At 41.5% G+C, this 24,892-nt stretch overlaps 1 protein-coding gene across 1 annotated transcript; it reads left to right on the top strand.

Moving 5' to 3' along the window:
* The first annotated feature begins 16,933 nt into the window (after positions 1-16,933).
* klhl23 (kelch-like family member 23) lies at positions 16,934-22,232 on the top strand. Its single transcript, XM_041200168.1, has 3 exons — positions 16,934-18,164; positions 19,387-19,539; positions 21,922-22,232. The coding sequence occupies exons 1-3, from the start codon at positions 16,934-16,936 to the stop codon at positions 22,230-22,232; spliced, it is 1,695 nt and encodes a 564-aa protein (XP_041056102.1).
* Positions 22,233-24,892: the final 2,660 nt, after the last annotated feature.

The raw sequence follows: 24,892 nt of genomic DNA, 5'->3' as shown, positions 1-24,892 counted from the left end.
TATCGGCATTCCGTAGGGATCGCTCCCTCCGGGACACCCTGGTCCACTCCTCCATCACCCCCTACTCCTCAACCCCCTCCTATGGCACAACCCCATGCCCACGCAAAAGATGCAACACCTGCCCCTTCACTTCCTCTCTCCTCACCGTCCAAGGACCCAAACACTCCTTTCAAGTGAAGCAGCATTTCACTTGCATTTCCCCCAACTTAGTCTACTGCATTCGTTGCTCCCAATGTGGTCTCCTCTACATTGGAGAGACCAAACGTAAGCTGGGCGACCGCTTTGCAGAACACCTGCGGTCTGTCCGCAAGAATGACCCAAACCTCCCTGTCGCTTGCCATTTTAACACTCCACCCTGCTCTCTTGCCCACATGTCTGTCCTTGGCTTGCTGCATTGTTCCAGTGAAGCCCAACGCAAACTGGAGGAACAACACCTCATCTTCCGACTAGGGACTTTACAGCCTTCCGGACTGAATATTGAATTCAACAACTTTAGGTCGTGAGCTCCCTCCCCCATCCCCACCCCCTTTCTGTTTCCCCCTTCCTTTTTTTTCCAATAAATTATAAAGATTTTCCTTTTCCCACCTATTTCCATTATTAAAAAAAAAAACCCACTAGAGCTATACCTTGAGTGCCCTACCATCCATTCTTAATTAGCACATTCGTTTAGATAATATCACCAACTTTAACTTTAACACCTATGTGTTCTATTGTACTATTGTCGTTGACATCTTTTGATGATCTGCTTCTATCACTGCTTGTTTGTCCCTACAACCACACCAACCCCCTCCACCTCTCTGTCTCTCTATCTCTCCGCCCCCCACAAACACACCTTAAACCAGCTTATATTTCAGCTCTTTCCTGGACTCGAACTCAAGTTCTGTCGAAGGGTCATGAGGACTCGAAACGTCAACTCTTTTCTTCTCCGCCGATGCTGCCAGACCTGCTGAGTTTTTCCAGGTAATTCTGTTTTTGTTTTGGATTTCCAGCATCCGCAGTTTTTTTGTTTTTATAGATGTTTACATTGCTGCCTGGAATGCCCCAATAACATTGAAGGTTCATCTAGAATGAAACACACAAATTAAACCCTGTGGTCACTTCCACCACTGAATCCTGTCACACTAAATGATCCTCAACCACTTGCACACGTTGTATATCTGCCCAATGAGTCCTGTTCATCATGAAACAAATTTGAAAGGAAATTATCTTTCCCATTTTTTCATAATGAGTGCTATGGAAATGGTGCTAATCATTAAACTTAATGGCAATAGAAAATAAAGGAAACATAATATTAGGTCAAACATCGATGTGCATGCACTTGGTGAATCACAATTTTTCAACTTATGCTTCCAACCACCTGTACATGTTGCATTCGATTTGGCTTCAGCAGAAATTGAGGCTGTCCTAGTGCTATACAGATGTGATGCTTTTGGTCTATCCCCTCCAGGGTTATACAACAGATTACCAGGATTGCTAACATGATACATCAGGAGAGTTGCTATGGCTTAAAAACAAAAAACTGCGGATGCTGGAAATCCAAAACAAAAACAGAAATACCTGGAAAAACTCAGCAGGTCTGGCAGCATCGGTGGAGAAGAGCAAAGTTGACGTATCGAGTCCTCATGACCCTTCAACAGAACTAAGTAGAAATAGGAAAGGGGTGAAATATAAGCTGGTTTAAGGGGGCGGGGGGGGGGGGGTGGAGTTGTTGGGAAAGGCAAGCAGTGATAGGAGGAGATAACCAAAAGATATCACAGACAAAAGAACAAAGAGGTGTTGAAGGTGGTGATATTATCTAAAAGAATGTGCTAATTAAGAGTGGAGAGCAGGACAAGCAAGGTAGCTCTAGTGGGGGTGGGGTGAAATAAACAATGGGTGGGATACGTTTAAAAATAATGGAAATAGGTGGGAAAAGAAAAATCTATATAAATTATTGGAAAAAACCAAAGGGAGGGGGAAGAAATGGAAAGGGGGTGGGGATGGAGGAGGGAGTTCAAGATCTAAAGTTGTTGAACTCAATATTCAGTCTAGAAGGCTGTAAAGTGCCTAGTCAGAAGAAGAGGTGCTGTTCCTCCAGTTTGCGTTGAGCTTCATTGGAACAATGCAGCAATCCAAGGACAGACGTGGGCAAGAGAGCAGCGTGGAGTGTTAAAACGGCAAGCGACAGGGAGGTCTTGGTAATGCTTGCGGACAGACCGAAGGTGTTCTGCAAAGCGGTCACCCAGTCTGCATTTGGTCTCTCCAATGTAGAGGAAACCGCATTGGGAGCAATGAATGCAGTAGACGAAGTTGGGGGAAATGCAAGTGAAATGCTGCTTCACTTGAAAGGAATGTTTGGGCCCTTGGACGGTGAGGAGAGAGGAAGTGAAGGGGCAGGTTTTGCATATTTTGCGTTTGCATGGGGAGGTACAGTAGGTGGGGGTTGACACCCTGGTCCATCCCTCCATCACCCCCTACTCCTCAACCCCCACCTACTGTACCTCCCCATGCAAACGCAAAATATGCAAAACCTGCCCCTTCACTTCCTCTCTCCTCACCGTCCAAGGGCCCAAACACTCCTTTCAAGTGAAGCAGCATTTCACTTGCATTTCCCCCAACTTCGTCTACTGCATTCATTTCTCCCAATGCGGTTTCCTCTACATTGGAGAGACCAAATGCAGACTGGGTGACCGCTTTGCAGAACACCTTCGGTCTGTTCGCAAGCATTACCCAGATCTCCCTGTTGCTTGCCATTTTAATACTCCACCCTGCTCTCTTGCCCACATGTCTGTCCTTGGCCTGCTGCATTGTTCCAGTGAAGCCCAACGCAAACTGGAGGAACAGCACCTCATCTTCCGCCTAGGCACTTAACAGCCTTCTGGACTGAATATTGAATTCAACAACTTTAGATCTTGAACTCCCTCCTCCATCCCCACCCCCTTTCCGTTTCTTCCCCCTCTCTTTTGTTTTTTCCAATAATTTATATAGATTTTTCTTTTCCCACCTATTTCCATTATTTTTAAATGTATCCCACCCATTGTTTATTTCACCCCACCCCCACTAGAACTACCTTGCTTGTCCTGCTCTCCACTCTTAATTAGCACATTCTTTTAGATAATATCACCACCTTCAACACCTCTTTGTTCTTTTGTCTGTGACATCTTTTGGTTATCTCCTCCTATCACTGCCTGCTTGTCCCAACCACACACCCCCCACCTCCCCCGCACCCCCCTCCCCCGCCTTTAATCCAGCTTATATTTCACTCCTTTCCTATTTCTACTTAGTTCTGTTGAAGGGTCATGAGGACTCGAAACATCAGCTTTGCTCTTCTCCGCCGATGCTGCCAGACCTGCTAGGTTTTCCAGGTATTTCTTTTTTGAGTTGCTATGGCTCTCTGGAGCTCAAACCTGCTGTCCTCCTACAGAATAAATAGCATTTGCCCTCCTACCACTGACACTCTGCCACTCTATCCTGTGTAAAGATCACATGTCTCCCTCCACCTCCTGCAGCAAAGCCTCCTGTGCAGCATTGGGAAGCCTTGGAGCCCACTGTCAGCCATTATCTCTGTTGCCTGTCAGCCAGTCTGTCCAGATTGCTGCAATCCATACTGTGATGTACTCAGAAGCTGAGCCTTCTAAGGCCAGAGTTGCTCAAAGCCATCTGCAGTTACGACCACTGAAAGTCATTGGTGTAGCACTAGGAATGGCCAAGGCACACAGAAGGCAGGCACTAAGGGAATACATAATGGTGATGTTTGTATTCAATATGATTCATGAATTTCATTTGGAAGATTTATTTTGTGGCTTTTAGCATTGTGGCCAAGCAGATAGTGTGATGGTTAGTAACAGATGGAAGGTGAGGTGTGGGACTGCTGATGAATGGGTAATTGGAGTTGCCTTTACTGGTAGTCAGGTGAGTCAATCATGGACAGCCCAAATGTACACAGGGGGTAGGTACACAGGGATGGAGCAGTGGTCTCAAAAATTACTATCTATGTTGCAGGTTTTACAGACAGGGACTTATCTCCTTGATCTCTGGGAGTAGTGCTTCTACAGGCTGAGGTTGTCATGTCAGGCGGTGGCAGACATCTGTAGCCTCTTTAAGAGGATCAGTTCCCATTTGGTGGCCTTGCATTATCAGTGGCTGTCAAAGTGACCACTCCCCTCAACTTATTCACCTCCAGGATCCTTCCAGAGGTGCTAACAGTGACATAACCAGGATCTCAAAATCAATTGCACATAAATCAATAAGGCAAGTTACAGATGGTTTGTTACCAGGGCTGACAAATAGGTACATTTCCTGTGTAGATGATACCCAGAAGGAGCAGGCACAGAGATACACTCCTCTGTCACGACTCTTATCTGCAAACTCACTATCGCTCGTCTGACTGAGCGGAGCACAAATATGCCACTTGCCTCCAAGACATCCTCCTCTGCATCACTGAGCTGTCTTTTTTTCACGGTCCATCTCTGATCATGCCCCTATTGCATTTTACGCTCTTCCGCAAGGGTGAGAAAATAGACCTCTGAGTAGTGCTTGCCCACTGTCAGTTTAGGTCTGCTGCATTTGGTTATTCATCACCTTATCCTTCAATTTTATGGGGAGTCAGTCAGTGAGTTTAGTGCAATGTGTTTGATGTAGCTGGATGGTTGAATAGCTGACAATACATACGAGCTGTAAGGTGTGGGTATGAGGGAATGTGAGAATGTGAAATTAATCTAAGAATGTTAGGTATGAGGGTGATTGATGGTATGAGTGATAGGTGCATTGAGCAGTGTGTCACGAAAATATAATAATTCTCAATATTAAGTAGGTTAATAGTGAGGTTTGGATAGTTTGTGTGTGTGTAGGATTTAATTGAATTGGAGACAGCTGGTCTGGGAGCTTTGACTCATTAAAAGAAGATAGATTTGAAATGCTAAATACATAAATGTGGCTGAAGTTTTGAATGTGAGGTGAGATTTGCATTTTTAGCTAAATCAAGGTGGTTTGAATTTCAAAGAGATGGTAGGATATTATACCTAGCCAGAGAAGCTAGGCCAAGCAGTGTGTTTATTTTTCCCAAAGGTTACTGAGAGTATAAGCACCAGGAAAAGATTTATATTACAAGTAAAGTTCCAAAGATAAATGGGAACAATGGAATTTGCACTAAAAGGAGAAACATGTATAAAGGTGAAGAGGCTATGTGTCAGAGAAAAGGCATTGTAAGATCTACCAGAATTGTGAAAACCTTCCAGTATTTGGGCATTAAGCTGCTGTCTACAGAAACTGAAGTTTTGAAAAGCCACTTTGAATTCTACTGTCCAGGGTATTGTGTTGACTTGCCTGGATCTGTTTGAATCTATTTTTTTACCATTGCCTTAAGGGGGGTGTAACTGGAAGCCAGATTAATTAGAGGTTTTAGGAGTTGTTATAGCAGTAATTTGTAGACATATGGATGTGCTTGAAATCTTTTCTTTTGTTAATAAATATTTAATATAGTTTTGTAAAAAAAATCTTTCGAGTCTTGGTGGACTTATTACTACTGAGTTAAGGCCACGCATCTCAAAATAAAATAAAATACAAATTGCAAAATTGTTGTGACCACATGATCAAATTTCCCTCCTGGATTTGATCTGCCTGGCACACATCATCTGCCGCATCATAACAAGTGTGTGAGCCTCGTAGTGCAGTTGGTAGAATATGGTATTTAAAAATGTATTCATGACCCTGACGTGTAAGGACATTGAACTGTTTGTTTGTGGCATTGCATTCACGTCCTTGGGTCTAGTCTTCTGGCATTGAATGTCCTGATTATCTAACTCCACTGTCTTTGCAAATTTTGTCTAGAGGGCATCCTGTGGATAGATCACATCTCTCCCTCTCCACCTCCTACAGCAAGGCCTCCAGTGCAGCATTGGGAAGTCTTGGAGCCCACTGTCTGCCATTTGTGCCATTATTGAATGTTTCTCATGTCAAAATCAAATCTAGAATGACTTCCAGCACCTACTACAACTTTAACATACCTCCCCTTTAAGAGGTGCAGGCTAGCTTTAATGTGTGCCAACACTGCACCCTCTGCTCAGACGTGCACCACTGAACAGCGGGATTGAACGTCCATCCCTTCCATCCACAGCACACCATGGCTGCAGTACATATGATCAATAGGATGTATTTCAACAACTCACAACGGTTTCTTCAAGGGCAGAAAATGTCATGAGAACACCAAATTTCCTTCCAAGTTATGCACCATACCAACTTGGATGTATATCAGCATTCCTTCATTGTCACTGGACAATATCCTGGATTTCCCTACCTATCACCATTTTTTAAAAATGTATTAGTTCGAGGTATGTGTGGGTGTCACTGACAAGGTCTTCATTTGTTGCCCAACCCTAATAGCCCCTGAGCCAAGTGGCTTGCTTGGACATATCAGAGGGCAACTACGAGTGAACCACATTGATGTGGGTCTGGAGTCACATGTGGACCAGACTAGGTAAGGACAGCAAATTTCCTTCCCTGAAGGACGTTAGTGAACCAGATGGGTTTTTACAATAATTGATAGTTTCATGGTCACTGTTACTAAGACTAGCTTTCACTACCATGCTGTGAGCTCTTATATCATAGGGACTGCAGCATTTCAAAGAGATGGTCTCCTGTCACTTTTCCAGGGATCAGCAATGAATATAGCCTTACCTGCATTGCCAAAATACTGAAAATTATTTTATGAAATTTTCAAATGACATGAAGTGATGCTAAGCCTCCAAACTGAATTTATATGAAGTCCTGTAAAAATCCAAATAACTCAGCAGCTGAAGAAACATGTGATGATTCAGTTGCAGGTTGTGACTCTTTAAATTTCACCTGCACCTGATCCTATTCACACATACTTTGTGCATCATGAGGTGCTTCTTCCTGCAAGTTATTGATCCCCAGAGTGGATGCATCTGTGCTGCTGCCTGCTAATGTAGAAGTGGGTGATGCAACCTTATGTTTACACTGTGTTTGTATTTGTTGCTTGTCCCAGGGTAAATGCACTGCCATGGCAGCAATACAGAATACCTCAGTAAAACAAAGGCATGCTTGCACTTTTAGGAAGCACATGAATATTTGCCAGTGCACTGTGTATTTTTCATTTGTATTGTTCAGCCAAGTTGATAGCGAAGTGCTTCATAATGATTTCAGACCATATTTTTTCAACCTTACCATTTCAAATGCTATTTGAGTCAATGTTTGTACTATATTTTTTTCTGGACAGACAAATTTAAAGGATGAAATTAACTAGCAGATTGCTCTGTGAAAAATGCACTGCATAAAGTGCTACTGACCCATGCAGACCAGGAAAGTTGGGTGTGTACTGAGTCTGTTGATCTTAATCATGAAATGAACAAAAGTATTACAATTAGCCTTAGTTATTACAGTTAGCACAGAGCTATGAAGATGGAACTAGGTCTGCTCTTCTGGCTTCTATACTTGATTGTCATGAGGTATTTTGGCAATTGCAGTTTTGATGTTGGTTGAGAACAGGATTGGGTTCAGTAATGTGATCCCACTGTCAAATAATCTGATAATACTTAGAACCATAGAAAAGTTACAGCACAGAAGGAGACCATTCAGCCCATCTTGTCCATGCCAGCCTGAGGACACCCAGGTGCCCTTTCTATACCCACCTTCCTGCACCCAGCCCATAGCCCTGCAGCTTACAACACTTAAGGTTCAGATCCAGGTACTTTTTAAAAGAGTTTAGAGTTTCTGCCTCTACCACCAACTTGGGCAGCAAATTCCAGACACCCACTACCCTCTGCATAAAAAAGTTCTTCCTCTTGTCCCCCTCTACAACTTCTGCCACTCATCTTGAATCTACGTCCCCTGGTTCTAGAATTCTCCACCATGGGGAACAATTTTATCCTGTCCACTCTATCTATTCCCCTCATAAATTTGTACACCTCTCAGTCTTCTTTGTTCTAAGGAAAATAACCCCAACCTATCCAATCTCTCCTCATAGCTACATTTTTCTCACCCTGGCAACATTCTTCAAAACCTCCTTGGCACACTCTCCAGAGCTATTATGTCCTTCCTGTAATGTGGTGACCAGAACCAAGATTTATTTTTTTGTGGGTGAGGCAGCAAAAACTTGGTAGGGTGACTTTGTTCTCATCCTTCTGCCCAGCGAAGATCCTAGTGAATTTCCTTGGATCATCATTATGATAATTTTTGGGGCACACTAACAGTGTTATTGTGTTTCCACCTGTACTGTTGAGGGTGGGAGGAAGAAAATTACTGCTCCTGCGGGACTCCGGTATCTGCATCAATTTAATGGGACTGCTATAGTGTTGTATTCCATATTTCTGCTATTGCTGTGTCCCATCCATTTCTGCACCTTAGTAATCTCATGAAATCACGTAGTTCTTCCATTTTATGCCACTTTATAACCGAGGTGACAGAACAGGTAAAGGCAGTTGTAATGAGATTAGGTATAGTTTCACGAACACAAAAAGGCTTTGGAAAAATCATAAGGTGTTATGGCATAGCCGGTGATAAATGCTCAGTTGTTCAAATCCCAGAGGGAAACTTGAGACAACTGCCACAACTATTTTTGCAAAGTGTATGTTTCAGGATGCAGGCTTTGAATTCAGTAATAACAAGACCAACAAGCCATTTAGGTTTTTACAAAACCAGATTAAATACTTGTTAATAAGAAAAATGATTTAAGCACATACATATGTCTACACATTACTACTATAATAACTTCTAAATCCCCAAATTAATCTGACTCACAGTTACACCTCCGTTAAGGGAACAGTAAGACATAGATTTTAAAAGACCCAGGCAAAGAAACATGATACTCTGAACAATCTAATTCAAAGAGTGTTGTCTTAACTTCAGTTCATTGCAGACAGCAGCTTGAGGCATAGATGCTGAAGGCTTTTCACACCTGTTAGATCTTAAAATGCCTACCCTTACACACAGCCTTCGCTCCTTTATACATATTTTGTCCTTTGAATGCACTATGTCTTTGGACTTTACCTCTCTGATCATAAAAATTTATCATAGTACTAATTTTATCAGTAATCTTTGGGAAAAATAAACACACTGTTTCTGAACTTCATCTGGCTAGGTGACACTTTTCACCCCCTTTGAAAAAAATCTAGTCTGGTTTATTTAAAAATGCAAATATCCTTTTACACCTTATGTTCTAAACTCCCCTCATGTTTACCTACTTAACAAAAGACAGACTTGGTTTGAAATGTTACATCATGCCTCCAGACCAGCTGCCTTTAATCCAATTAAGTCTCACACACATACAGATACATATAGACACAGATACCTCTATTTTCCAATAAATTCCAATAACATTGTTATATCTTCCTGACACAAGGATAATAATTGGCAAGGAAGAGATTGCCTATATAACAGTGCATGTTCCAGCAACTCTGGTTCATTAAATCATTATTTATAAATGTATTGTTTTTATGTAATTTAGTCATCTTTATATGTACATATGCAAGAAATGATGTTATGGCAGAATAAATGGGCTATTCTCTGTTTAATTTCTATTTTTTTCAGTAGTGGTTGCAGGGACAAGTTTTGATAGACATTTGAGCTGGAATTTTCCGTTTGCCCCCTGCCTTCACTCAATGAAAATGGTGTGTGGGAGGGCTTAAAATTAAACCAAGTCAACTTACTTACCTGAGGTTGTGCAATTTTTAGCCGGTGCTATCTTAACAACACATTCTTTCTTTCAAATTGGCCAAGGCTACTGTTTCAGGCAGTTTGGGGCCTTTTGTACATTCCAAAGTCATGGCCTGATTAGACCATGATATAATTTATTTTAAATTCAGGAGGAGTCTCTAGTTGTCTTTAGCCTAACTGAATTTTGGAAGGAGATGTCAGAAGAGGCCAAGATAAATTTAAAAAATTACTTCTACCAGAAAAGGTGATAGTTTCCAGGATCCTTCTCCTATTGGCTGCTAGGGACTGTTCCAACATGTCCCCAGCTCTGATCTACTGTAATGAAGTTTTTACAACACCCTCCAGCCAGGTATTGGATATGGCTGCGTGTCAGGTAAGCCACAAGGAACTTTTGTGTAATCAAGGGTGAATTTTGAAGTAAATGAGACCTAGCTGTTAAGATCAGCAAGACCTCAATGTTTCCAGGTGCATTGTGGGATTCAGGTGTACTGTTCTTGCCTGCCTTGTAAACATTATGTAAGGGCAAATTCCAAAATAATTGTCTTGGTGCCAATTGGGTGAATGGGGGAAGTAGAATCTACTGAGCAGGCTTTTGGCTTATTTCTTGTTTAAGTGCAGAATGTGACCAGGCCTTGTTTTTAGCACGCAAGATTTCATTGCACAAAAATAATTGCAACTTAAAAGTACTTGGTTCTGGTATTTCCTGTGTTTCTCAATGGAAATCTGCTTAAATTATAACAGATTTGGTAGAGTTGGATGGGTCAGCCATTTTGCTGAATGCACTCTTAAGGATGATTTTCCCCAATACCTACAAAAGTTTGTTTTCCTCCAATAATCACTTTGCTATTGAATTATTTGCCCTGCACACTCAAGTCTAGGTCGTTAATAAAGCGGAAGAAAAGCAGTGATCCTAATACAATCGCTGTGAAACCCAATATATGTGTTTCTCCAGCCTAAAAATCAACCCTTCGCCTCTGTTTCCTATCACTCCTACTACTGGCCCTTTTATCCCATGGGTTTTAACATAGCTGACAAGCCTGTCATGCAGCCTTTGGAAGTCCATGTATGCCACACCAATTGCATTACCCTTATCTTATTACCTTATCAAAAAACTCAATCAAGTTAGTTAAACACAATTGTCTTCAAGGTTTTTTGATTTGTTCATGGGATGGAGGTGTCACTGGCTAGGCCAGCTTTTATTGCCCATCCCCAATTGCCCCTTGAAAACTGAGTAGCTTGCTAAGCTATTTAAAAGTCAGCCACATTGCTGTGGGCATAGTGAACCATTGTTTTTACAACAACTGACTAATCATTAGGCTTTTAATTCTAATTTTTTTATTGAATTCAAATTCCACTATTTGCCATGGTGGGATTTAAACCCAGGTCCCCAGAGAATTACCCTGGGTCTCTGGATTACTAGGTCTGGTGACGATAACACTACACCACCACCTCCCCTTGCTGTTTATATAAAGATATAAATACACATAATTGTTCTCACGTGTCTTGTCTAAATACATGAATCCACGTTTACCCAATCCCTTATGAGCGATTGGTGCCTTGTGTCTTATACAGCAAATAAGCCCAAGGCATTATATCATAATAACACGACATGCTACAATGGAATGAATATTGTGCACATCTCTGATCTCCATGTTATATATTTTTAAATGATACAGGAGTATTGGTGAAGATACAAAAGAATTCACAAGGATGATAGCAGAACTGAAAAGGTCGGCTTATCAAGAAAGGCTGGACATGCTGGAGTTCTCTAGAAAAGCCAACTTTGAGGGGTGACCTGAAAGAGATCTTGGAGAGATTTTGATAGGACAGATGGAGATAATTTTTATTTTTACTTACATACGTGTTCAAACTAGAGGTCATAAATATAATATAACATATATAAAACAAGATACTAATACATCCAATAGAGAATTTAGGAGAAACTTCTTTACCCAAAGAGTGGTCAGAATGTGGAACAGGTAGCCACAAAGAGTAGTTGAGGCAATAGTATACAGTAGATGCATTTAAGAGGAAGCTAGATAAGGGAGAACAGAATAAAAGGATATGTGGATAGAAAGGAGGGCGGGATTATGTTCTCGTGGAGCATAATTCAGACATAGACAAATTGGGCCAAAGGGGCTTCTGTCCTGTATATTGTGTAACTATCTAATAACAAGTACCGAAGATGAATATGCAAATCATCTATCACAATCAACTGACAACGGAATTGTAGTATTTATTTTCCTTACAGTAATCACCCGCATCTCTTACCAAAAACCAACCGCATCACAAGGGCCTGTTTTACATTTATCCTGTGACGTTTACCTCTGCACATTAGCGGAGCTTTTTGTCTCTGGGAAACTTGGAAGCAATAATCAGAAACTACAGATTCATTTCACCAAAAGGCAGAGAACTAGTTCACATTGTATTTACAACAGTTTGTGGAACGTATGTTTGAATCACATTGACAAAATGAACATACAAAGCTATGCAGGCCAAAAGAAAAATAGACAGATGTTATTTCTTGGATAAATCCATTGAACCTTGTTTCCAGGACTGTCACTGACCTCATCTCCTCTGGAGATCTTCCTCCCACAGCTTCCAACCTAATAGTCGCCAAACCTCAGATGGCCCACTTCTACCTCCTATCCAAAATCCACAAACAGAACTGTCCCGGTAGACCGATCGTGTCAGCCTGCTCCTGCTGCACGGAACTCATTTCTCATTATCTTGACTCCCTTCTCTCTCCCCTTGTCCAGTACCTTTCCACCTACATCCGTGATTCCTCTGACACCTTATGTCACATCAACAATTTCCAGTTCCCTGGCCCCAGCCGAATCCTCTTCACCATGGACGTCCAATCCCTCTATACTCCATCCCCCACCAGGATGGTCTGAGGGCCCTTAGCTTCTTCCTCGAACAGAGGCCCGAGCAATCCCCATCCACCACTACTCTCCTCCATCTGGCTGAATTTGTTCTCACACTGAACAATTTCTCCTTTAACTCCTCTCACATCCTCCAAATAAAAGGTGTGGCTATGGGTAACTGCATGGGCCCCAGCTATGCCTGTCTCTTTATGGGGTATGTGGAGCATTCCTTGCTCCAGTCCTACTCCGGCCCCCTTCCACAACTCTTTCTCGGGTTAATCGATGATTACTTCGGTGCTGCTTCATGCTCTCAGCGGGACTTGGAAAAATTTATTAATTTTGCTTCCAATCTCCACCCCTCCATTATTTTCACATCGTCCATCTCTGACACCTCCCTTCCCTTCCTTGACCTCTCTGTCTCAATCTCTGGTGATAAACTGTCCACCAATATCCATTGCAAGCCTATCGAATCCCACAGCTACCTCGACTACAGCTCCTCACACCCCTCTTCATTTAAGGACTCCTTCCCATTCTGTCAGTTCCTTCGCCTCCGTCGCATCTGTTCTGATGATGCTACCTTCAAAAACAGTTCCTCTAAAATGTCCTCCTTCTTCCTTAACCGAGGTTTTCCATCCACAGTCGTTGACAGGGGCCTCAACCATGTCCAGCCCATCTCCCGTGCATCCGCCCTCACGCCTTCTCCTCCCTCCCAGAAAAATGATAGTTGTCATGTCAATGACAATGGAGTTGTCATGTCCTCTTGTCCTCACTTATCACCCCACCAGCCTCTGCATTCAAAAGATCATCCTCCGCCATTTCCACCAACTCTAGCAAGATGCCACCACCAAACACATCTTCCCTTCACCCCCCGGCGGCATTCCATAGGGATCGTTCCCTCCGGGACACCCTGGTCCACTCCTCCATCACCCCCTACTCCTCAACCCCCACCTATGACACCTCCCCAAAAGATGCAACACCTGCCCCTTCACTTCCTCTCTTCTCACCATCCAAGGGCCCAAACACTCCTTTCAAGTGAAGCAGCATTTCACTTGCATTTCCCCCAACTTAATCTACTGCATTAGTTGCTCCCAATGCGGTTTCCTCTACATTGGAGAGACCAAACGTAAAATGGGCGACCGCTTTGCAGAACGCCTGTGGTCTGTCCACAAGAATGACCCAAACCTCCCTGTTGCTTGCCATTTTAACACTCCACCCTGCTCTCTTGCCCACATGTCTGTCCTTGGCTTGCTGCATTGTTCCAGTGAAGCCCAACGTAAACTGGAGGAACAGCACCTCACCTTCCGAGTAGGTACTTTACAGCCTTCTGGACTGAATATTGAATTCAACAACTTTAGATCTTGAACTCCCTCCTCTATCCCCACCCCCTTTCTGTTTCTTCCCCCTTTTGTTTTTTCCAATAATTTATATAGATTTTTCTTTTCCCACCTATTTCCATCATTTTTAAATCTTTTATGGCCTGCTAGTCTTTCCATCCCAGCCCCACTACAGTTGTACCTTGAGTGCCCTACCATCCATTCCATTCTTAATTAGCACATTCGTTTAGATAATATCACCACCTTCAACACTTGTGTTCTTTTGTCTGTGACATCTTTTGATTATCTGCTATCACTGCTTGCTTGTCCCTACAACCACACCCCCCCCCCCCACCCACTTCACTCCCCCCAACCCCCACCACCTTAAACCAGCTTATATTTCACCCCTCTCCTTATATTCACTCAGTTCTGTTGAAGGGTCATGAGGACTCGAAACGTCAACTCTTTGCTTCTCCGCCGATGCTGCCAGACCTGCTGAGTTTTTCCAGGTAATTCTGTTTTTGTTTTGGATTTCCAGCATCCGCAGTTTTTTGTTTTTATCTTGCTGTGATCCTGTTGGAGTTGTCATGGTAATGATTCATGGCAGCAATGAATTTCTCAAACATTCGTGTATATATCCAAAAATATTTACTTCAGCCGAACCCATTCCTGGATATTTTCCCCAGCAGTCATTGAGAGAAATCTATTTTGGAATCGAACAAACCGGATTAGTACAGGTTTACAAAATGACAATCCATGATTGTAATGTGAGCTGAACAAACAGGCATATGGAGAACACACGGGGATAGCGGTCTTAGAGAATGTACTAACACTAATTTCCACAATGCTGTTTGTGAAAGCCAACTCAAGCTCCATTTCATCAGCCTAGACTTCACAGAAAAGCTAACGTTATAAAACAAATAGGACTTCACAGCACATTTTTATGTGCATTATATTATTAACTGGTTAAAGATTCTTTATAATCCGCCGTCAAGCTCTCCCAAAATGCAGATTCGTTCCCATGGATCTTTTGAATATTCTTAGCTTGAAAGGGGCTGGTGCCTGCTCGCAGTGAACTGTAGGGGCTGATCAGCTCAGCTGTCTACGATTCCAAAATAGGACTGGAGCCCTCTAGTTCACTGGATAAAATAGACCTCATCTGCTAAGCAGCGCCTCCACAATCATTTAGTGTATTCCACTCGGTCAGTGAAACGTCTGCAAACAATACCCTCTGAAAATGTTTATCCCTATGTGGTGGAGAAAATAATCATTCGAAAGGTATATTTAATTATTGCTTCCTGTGTCTGGGTGCTGTGTTTTGAAGATCAATCCATAACTATATGTCTTGGTGTATGTGTATTGCCTGCTGCGTGGCTATTTATAAACAACTAATTCTGATTTTTGTCCAAACACTAGCTACATTTAAGCTTATGAATTGAAATTATTATTTTTGAAAAAATAAAATATTTACGTCCGGTTTCTAATCAGAACATTCAGGAAACTAACGCGTTTGCAGTGTCGATTAAACCAGAGGCGGCCAGTGTAATTTGATATTAAGGAATATATTTAGTAACAAACACCAACAGTTATGCTAGGAACACATATCTTTACAAGTTCTTGGCACTAAAGCTCGTCAATACAGAAAACGTTATTTACAGTGGACGTCTGAAAATATCGCATAAGTGGGACCTTTCAATTGTGCTTGTTATTTGCATCATCTTATCATCCAAATAAAATCAGAAGGCTGTTTTAAGCATCTTCCAAAACAAACACATTTACTGCAATAGTAAAACCATTGTTTGGGGCCATATGTAATATCTGGTTGATAATTCAGACTGGCTATTGTGTTGAAAATTAATAGTACAGTTCCAAGATATAACTGACAAGCATTTTATTTAGTTGACGATTGTGCTTTTGTGCTGGTCAAAGCTTAGCAAAACATCACTGGTGAACGGAGCAATGTTTCATTGTCGACAAAGGTACATTTTCCGGAGCTGAAGACTTTCCAAAGAAGAGTTATACGGACTCGAAAAGTGAACTCTGTTTCTCTCTCCACTGATGCTGCCATACATTATGAGTTTTTCCAACGCTTTCTGTTTTATTTCACAATTGCTCTGCTTCTTCTTTAGCTATAACATCTTTCTGTGAGGACCTAGTATGATTAACTGGGATGGGATAACACTGCCTAAATAGGATTGTTGATTTAACCTTATTCCAGTCCTACTTTTCTTAATAATGAAACCAATATATTTAAAAGCTCCACAATCCTGACTCTGAGTTTTAAATTCTACTTTAATATTAATAACACATTTCTCAAATTCTGCAGTACTACTCCATAAGAAATCATTATAAAGATGCCTTTGAACATTTGTAGAGAATCTGTAGCAATCTATTCCAAAGGTCAACAATCCTCTGAGAAAAGAAAATGACATCTAACTGGTTCTTTGCTTAATTAGCTTGTGTGTATCGTCCCTCTCTACTTAGCTAAATCAGGTAACCTCTCCACATGGCTACTCCCTTTATTCATAATCTAATGTGGGGAAAATATTACCTTATGTTAACTTAATACCCCAATTCTGGACTTTGTCTGGGTTCTGCTGCAGGCTAGCATAGAGTGCTTCATTATTATGAATAGAGCTGAACACTATTGAATCTTCCCAAGTCATAACAGAGAGAGTGTCATTAATGAAACTGGAGGAACTCTGACAGTGATGTTCTAGGCAACCATAGTCACCTTCCTTGTTAAGTATGATTACAGCCACTTAGTGCTTTTCCATTGATTATCCCATTTCCCCACCACCCACCACCCACCACCACACTGAATTGTATCGGGGCACTTTAGTACCATACTTGGTGAAATGCTGTCTTGATTTTGAAGACATCTGTAATTCAGCTTGTGCCCATGTCTGGACCAAAGCTGCGACAATGTCTGGAACTCAAACTGAGTATCAGTGAGCATGTTATTGATGAGTATGTGTCATGTGATTGTACTATTGATGACTTCTTCGCATCACCTTGCAAATGAAATATGAACTGAATAACATATTCACTTAAGACCATAAAAGGAAATTATGAGCTGACAATAGTATTTTTTTTACAGATATGGCTGTGAAAGAATGTGAACACTATACTTATGAATTTAAAGATACAAATCATTCTGTTGAATTCCTTGAAGCTTTTAAAGAATTCTATCGGAATGAATTATTCACTGACATTACTTTGGAATGTTTCTCAGGACGGCTATTTCACTGTCACAAAGTCGCTTTAGCAGCTTGCAGCACTTATTTCAAAATAATGTTCACAGCAGATATGCGAGAAAAAACCACAAGGATTATTAAACTTCCTAATATTGATGAAAACATCTTGGATGCTCTTGTAAGGTACGTATACACATCAGAGGTGTTAATAACAGAAAAAAATGTCCAAAGCCTGTTAGAGACTGCAGACCTCCTACAATTTATATCTGTTAAAAAGGCATGTGAAAACTTTCTGGTCAGGCATCTAGATATTGACAATTGTCTAGGAATGCATTCTTTTGGAGAACTCCATTTTTGTAAAGACTTAGAGAAAGAGTCTCGAAGGATGATCCTTTCTAGGTTTGAAGATGTTTCAAGACAAGATGAATTTTTAGACATCAGCAAGGACAAATTCCTCTTCTTTCTGTCCAGAGACAACCTTAATGTATGGAAAGAAGACATACTTCTGGAAGCCGTAATTAAGTGGGCTGCATATGATGTGAAAAATAGAATTGACTGTTTGAAGGAATTATTAAAATACATTAAAGTTGATTTGGATGAATTGTACCTCAGAACAGCACTTGAGTTGAATGGGCGGTACCTGCTCTCAAGTGATATTGAGATGCATTCTTTAAAATACCATCTTCTAAAACCAAATGAAAGTGATAACATGAATTCACAGCCATGCAAAAGGTCAACATATGCTATGTATATAGTTGGTGGTTATTACTGGCATCCGCTTTCAGAGGTCCACATTTGGAATCCGTTGACCAATTCATGGACACAGGGTTCACTAATGCCTGATCACAAAAGAGAAAGTTACAGTGTTGCTGCTTTGGGACCAAACATTTATGTAACAGGTGGTTATAGTTCAGATAACCTGGAGGCCCTGGACACAGTGTGGATTTATAATTCAGAAATGGATAACTGGACAGAAGGGATCCCAATGTTGAATGCTCGTTACTATCACTGCTCAGTGGTGATGCATGGATGCATCTATGTGATGGGCGGCTACAGAGGTGGAGCTCCAGCACGAGATGCTGAGTTTTACGATCCTTTGAAAAAAGAATGGATTTCGATTGTAAGCATGCTAAAGGGTATGTAACAAATTTCATTGCCAGTAATCAAATGGATGTAAGCCCAAAATTATTTGACTGAAATTTTTAAAATTTGGTTAAAAATTTAACCAAACCCACCCAGTGGGAATAGAGCTTTGTTCGGTGGGATGCTTGTTTTATAAACTAAGCTGATTTTATGATCTATTGAAGTCAATGGAGGATAAAATCCGGCCACATCTATCTTTAAGAATGATCCTAGAATTTGAATAAGTGACTGGTATAAGGGATAATGGGAAGAATTTTCCATGCCAAACGGAGGCAGAATGTGCATGCAGGGTAGTAAAGTCAATGAAATTGGGTGGGTTCCAAGTCCAGTGGGGAAGTTCCTTGTATCTGGTGGGAAAGCAATTACGCCAATTAAAAAGGCAATTTAGAAGCCTTTTTAACCATGAATTTTTAATTACCCGTAAGTGTATAAGTTTCATGTTTTGTCTGCACCTTGCCAGGGTCACCCAGGTGACTGCACAGCTGGTAGAGGTTCTTCAGTGAAACTTACAAGCTAGGAAGGCTTTGATCAGTTACCCTGAAGAGCTCTAGCCATGGCCAGGTGAGAGACTGCTGTTCAAAGCACTTCTGCTCTCAGAGAGTGCTATAACTGCTTAATAGGTGACTGCCAAATCCTCGGAAGGGACTTCATCTGTTTAGCACTTAACTCGCTTTCAGCTGCACTTCCCTGATGCCAGCCTTCAACACACTATGGAAGCAATTAATGCAGCTCTACGTTCCAACTCTGCTGAGGGTCAGAGCAGTGCCACATCACTGCAAACAGCTCCATCAGCAGCAGGAGCAACATTAGCTTTCTTCCCTTCAGCTGCATACCCTCCACAGGGCAGGAGGGATGGATACCAAAATTCAGCTGGAAGGTGGCAGAGTCTAAAGGCAGAAGATCTGCTTTTCAACATGTCTGAGTTCTGGGAAAGGGCCTCAGCAAAGGCTTCCCATTAGGAAATCAGGTTCCCAGCTGAATATGGTCCCATCATTCTGGCAGGGACTAAGTCCATAAGATTCTGCACAATGGTCTTTATTTCTGCTTTGAGTATTTGGATACATAGATATATTTCAATCGAAAAGCAATTACATTGGTGGATCATCACTTAAAATGCAGCTTATATTCATTTAAATACAATCTTGGAGTTACTATTCCCTCAGCAAGGTTTTAGTCCTGTCACTGCACTGTTACTAATAGAAATCTCATCAATAGGGGTTGGAAATGCAACAGCTTGTGTCCTCCGGGACATCGTCTATGTAACTGGAGGTCACTACGGTTACCGAGGAAGCTCCACTTATGATAAAATTCAAAGCTACAGATCGGATCTTAATGAATGGACAGTAGTAACCATTACTCCACACCCAGGTACATCACAACATTTTTAATAAATTGTAATTAATAAAACTTTTTATTGCTTTTTCACTGTTGAATCTGCTGCATATAATGGCTTGGGTTTTGTCCTCCTTTTCTATGCGCTTTTGCACTGGAGCTAGTGGAAATCTGTGGGAAGGGCAACCAATGGTGTATTTCTTCAGCCAATCAGGTTAAAGAGGTACACAGAGTCTAAATAAGAAGTGGCGGGTTTGCAAGTGGGGGTCTCTGTAAAATTCCCCCAGTGGCCTTCTCACTGCCTACCTGCGCATCTCTGACTTATCTGAAATTTTATGGGCGCAGGCTGGCTTGCCCACTCTTGCCCCAATTCACAGAATCACACAGTGCAGAAGAGGCCCTTCGGCCCATCGAGTCTGCACTGACACGTGAGAAACACCTGATCTACCTACCTAATCCCATTTACCAGCACTTGATCCATAGCCTTGAGGCCCTTAAGTGGCCAATTTTGAGGCCGTGGGAGGAGGTCAGGGACAGGGCGGGCTGCTCGCAGGTTAGCCTGCTCGGGTCATGGGCAGGATAGTGTTTGCCTCCCTCACAGACCCCTTTCCAATCAGGAGCCCTCCCCAGGTTCTCCCACCGGACTCTTCTACTGCCCCCGCCCCCTGCCAACCAGGTACTCTTTCCGACCCCACCACCCCCCAATCCTTCCAACCCAACCCCTCCCTCCATGCCCCCTCCCTCCAGTACCGCTATGAGACACCCCACACTTGCCTGGTCCTGAGTTTCGGCACTTAGAATCTGGGAACTGCCTGATGTCCCATCAGTGGTCATCTCTCCTGGTGGCGCTGCTGGCCCATCAGATTGGCCAGCAGCTCTCTTGCGTGGAATCCCTGTCTCCAGTCAATAATGCTCCAATAAAACAAGCTTATCATAATTCCAAGTATAAAGGAAGAAAGAGAACTAAAAAAATGATTGCATTAAAATAAAAACTGCAATTAAACAAAGTCACAAATAAATGTGTATGATTGTGTTCACTATAAAAATCTGTCAGAAAACATTCCTTAGAACAGAAGCATCAAATGTTGGTAAAATTCAGAGGTAAGTGCAATTTTTAGGGAATAAGTTTGATTTTAGTTTGGTTTACTTTTAACGCATGCGTCAATTAAGAGACTTTAAACGTGTAACTGTTCCATCTCTGTACAGCTTCTCAGTTGTAATATAACCATTATTCTTTAGGAAGCGATTCACAATTTTTAAATTTATTTGTTGGTAGGAATATTTCAAGTTAATTTACACATAACTTGGATAAACATTGGTGTATCTCAGCAACAGAAAAAGGTTGTTTTTTTGTTATCCAAAAATAAAGTTGAAAGATTTTTTACTTACCTTCTGCTTAAGAATGATAAAAGTAGTCAAGGAGAAGAAAAAGCAGTTTGGTCCAGCAAAGACTTTTCTTGTTCTTTCAGTACTTTTGCAAATTTGGTCCTGCCCAAGATACTTTTTAGGGTTCAGTAGCATCAATTGCTCCACAAAACAGTCTTGAGTGCATTACTTTTTCTAAGAGTTGCCTCACACTGTTATATATCAACTTGTATGATAGTGCAACGGAAGAATGTTACAAAAGCACCCCCAGTGACCTAGACTGAATAATCATGTTTTTTGCATAAAGGCTGCTTCAATCTTTTGGAACAGAGACCGAGCAAATACTTAGTGAGATGTGGCTAGACACAAAACACTAAGCTTCTTTGTTTCATACTAAGTGAAAGTAGAGATCAATAGTCATGATTAGATTCACTTCATTCAATTGATACAACTTTTCTTTTTTGACAATACCAAAAAAAGGCCTAGTAGGCCACCTTACTTGACTTAAAGAAGGAGCTGGAATTCTCATTCAACTTGAATGGGAAGGAGGAGTGGGGGTTGGGGGGTAGGGGGGATGGGGAAGGGGATGTGTGGAGGGGGTTGGGGGAGTTCGGGGGGGTGGCAAGAGGGGTGGTGAGAGGGTGTGGGGTTAGGGTGGGAAGGGGGTGAGGAGGTAGGGGATGGGGTGGGGAGGGAGTGGGGAGGTGACAAGTTTTGGAGGCCAGACAGGTAAGCACAAAGGGGCATGCCCCCAATGTGTACAGGGCAACCCCAAAGGATGGTGAAAAAATGGCCTTATCACTCTTACCCACCTTCCACTGCCTAGTGTATTAATTGGCCAGTTAAGCACCTCAATAAACCTAAGGGTGGACAGGTTTGTGGGTACCATACCCAACTCCCTGTATTATGGAGAACGGTTTTGGGGTGGGCAAGAAGGTAGTGGGCTACCCTCGTGTCATATTTTACATGCGCCCAGCCCCCCAACTGAAAACACATTGGGCGGGGTTCTGAAAATCCAGCCCTATAACTGGATATGTTGCATTTATTTTCTAGAGTATGGTCTGTGCTCTGTGGCTTTATATAACAAGATCTACCTTGTTGGTGGCCAAACAACTATCACTGATTGTTATGACACAGAAAAGAAGGAATGGAAACAGATAGCCCAAATGAATGAAAGACGGATGGAATGTGCTGCATTGGTGATGAATGGATGCATTTACGTTACAGGTGGATATTCTTATTCTAAGGGAATTTATCTGCAAAGTGTTGAGAAATATGACCCTGAACAAGATTCTTGGGAAATAATAGGGAATCTGCCCAATGCCATGCGTTCACATGGCTGTGTAGGTGTATATAATGTATAAGCATAATTACATTGTTGTATTTACAATCTGAAGTGACGTAGACCAGTGGATAAACTAGAGAATATATCACTGGTGGTGATAAATTAGGACTGTTGTATCACCCTTAGAAATAATCATGACCCACACATTCTGTGGGCAAAAAGGAAATCAAGTAGTATGGGGATAGAGGGGGAACGTAGAGTTGATAAAGAAGTTTAGCCGTGATTTCACTGAATGGTGGAACAGGCTCGATGAATCATATGCCCTACTTCTATTCCAATTTTGTATGTTGTTAAAATGAGTCATGATGAGTGAAAGCCTTAAACTCACTATAAATAAGATAAAAAAGAAATTCAGTGATAAGCTATAAAATATAAAGGTGATTTTGTGTTCCCTTTGGGGAACAGTGCTCTCAGGAAACATTATTGGCTGTGTGCCTACAGTTTCCTTAAAAATACCTCCTATGGGCGCTGCTTCCTGTTAGAATGTCAAATTGTGGAATCACTTCTCTGGAACTTATTCCATAATTGAGGAAGGTCTGAGAACTTGTAAGTGATGAAGTCATCACATTCAGTATAATGCCTTAATTGCACTGTTTCCTATTGGGTATTCTGTTTACATCACATAATTCAATATTTTAATAATTGTTGTAAATGTTCAGAGGCATAACATGTTGGTGAAAAATGGGGAGATGGTGGCACAGTGGCAATGTCACTGAACGAGCAATCCAGAGGCCCAGCGGTCACGGATTCAAATCCCACTACAGCAGCTGGCGGAATTTGAATTTGGTGAATAAAATCTGGAATCGAAACCTAGGCCTGAATTTTCCAGTCCCTCACGCTGGTGGGATTTTCTGGGCCCACTGAGGTGAATAGAGATTTCAATGGCTTGTGGGCGAACTTGCTGTGGGGATGCTGGAAAATTCCGGTCCTAGTCTCAGTAATTGATCCCTCTGAACTGTAGAGTTCTGCAGTCTCTCTCCATTTAAATAGTATACTGTTTTTCTATTCTTCCTGCCAAAGTGGACAAGTTCACATTTTCCCACATTATACTCCAGTGTCAGATCTTTGCCCCCTCACTTAATCCCTTTGTAGGTTCCTTATGATAACTTACTTTCCTACCTATCTCAGTGTCATCAGCAAATTTAGCTACCATACATTCAGTCCCTTCATCCAAGTGATTGATACAGATTGTAAATAAATGAGGCCCCAGCAGTGATCCCTGAGGCATTCACTAGTTACAGCTTGTCAAGCCAAAAATTACCCATTTATCCCTACTGAGTGCTTCCTGTTGGCTAACAATCCTCTATCCATGCTAATATGTTACCTGACATAATATGTTATGTTATACCATGAGCTCTTATTTTGTGAAGTAACCTTTGATGTGGAACCTTATCAAATGCCTTTGGAAATCCAAGTACACCACATTTACAGGTTCCCCTTTATCCACGTTACTTGTTACTTGCTAAAAGGACTCTAATGAATTAGTCAAGTACAATTTCTCTTTCACAAAACCATGTTGAATATGCCAGATTTGGTCAACATTTTTTTAAATGTCTTGCTATTACCCCCTTAATAATGGATTCCAACATTTTCCTATGACAGATGCAAGGCTAACAGGCTTATAGTTTCCTATGTGCCTCCCTTCTTTTTTGAATAGAGGTGTCACATTTGTGATTTTCCAATCTGCTGGGATCTTTCCAGAATATAAGACATTTTGGAAGAGTACAACCAATCCATCTACTATCTCTGCAGTCACTTCTTTTAAGACCCTAGGATGAAAGCCATGAGGTCCAGGGGACTTGTTAGCCTTTAGTTCTAATAGTTTTCCCTGTACGTTTTCTCTAGTGATTGTTCAAGTTACTCCATCATTTTTACCACTTGACTTTCAACTATTCTTGGGATATTTTTTGTGTCTTCAACAGTGAAGACAGACACAAGCTTCTGCCATTTCCTTATTTCCCATTATTAATTCTCCTGACTCACACTCTAGAAAATCCATGCTCACATTAGTTACTCTTTTCCTTTTTACATACTTGTAGAAACTCTTACTATCTGTTTTTATATTTCTGGCTAGCTTTCTCTCATAATCTAATTCCTCCCTCATTTTTTTTTTAGTCATTCTTTGCTGATTTCTAAACTCGGTCCAATCTTCTGATTTACTGCTAATCTTCGCAGTATTGCATGCATTATCTTTCAATTTAATACTATCCTTAATGTCCCTAATTAGTCATGGATGGTACATCCTTCTCATAGGATCTTTCTTTCCCAATGGAATATATCTTTGCTGAGAGTTATGAAATATCTCCTTAAATGTCTGCCACTGCTCCTCTACTGCCCTACCTTTCAACCTATTTTCCAGTTCATTTTAGCCAACTCTTTCTTCCTATCCTTGTAATTGCCTATATTTAAGTTTAAGACACCTGTCTTAGACCCACATTTCTCACCCTCAAACTGAATGTGAAATTCTATCATGTTATGATCACTATCGCGTAGAGGCTCCTTTACTATGGCGTCATTAATTAATCCTGTTTCATTGCACCTTATCAGGTCTAAAATAGCCTGCTCCTGGTTGGCACTAGAACTACTACGCTAAGAAATTGTTCTGCATACATTCTATAAACTAATCTTCCGAGCTACCTTGCTCAATCTGATTTGTTCAATCTATATGAAGATTAAAAT

The sequence above is a fragment of the Carcharodon carcharias genome, chromosome 12, assembly GCF_017639515.1.
Source record: "Carcharodon carcharias isolate sCarCar2 chromosome 12, sCarCar2.pri, whole genome shotgun sequence".
In the NCBI taxonomy this organism is placed as follows: Eukaryota; Metazoa; Chordata; class Chondrichthyes; order Lamniformes; family Lamnidae; genus Carcharodon; species Carcharodon carcharias.
This window is presented reverse-complemented; position numbering and strand designations above follow the sequence as displayed.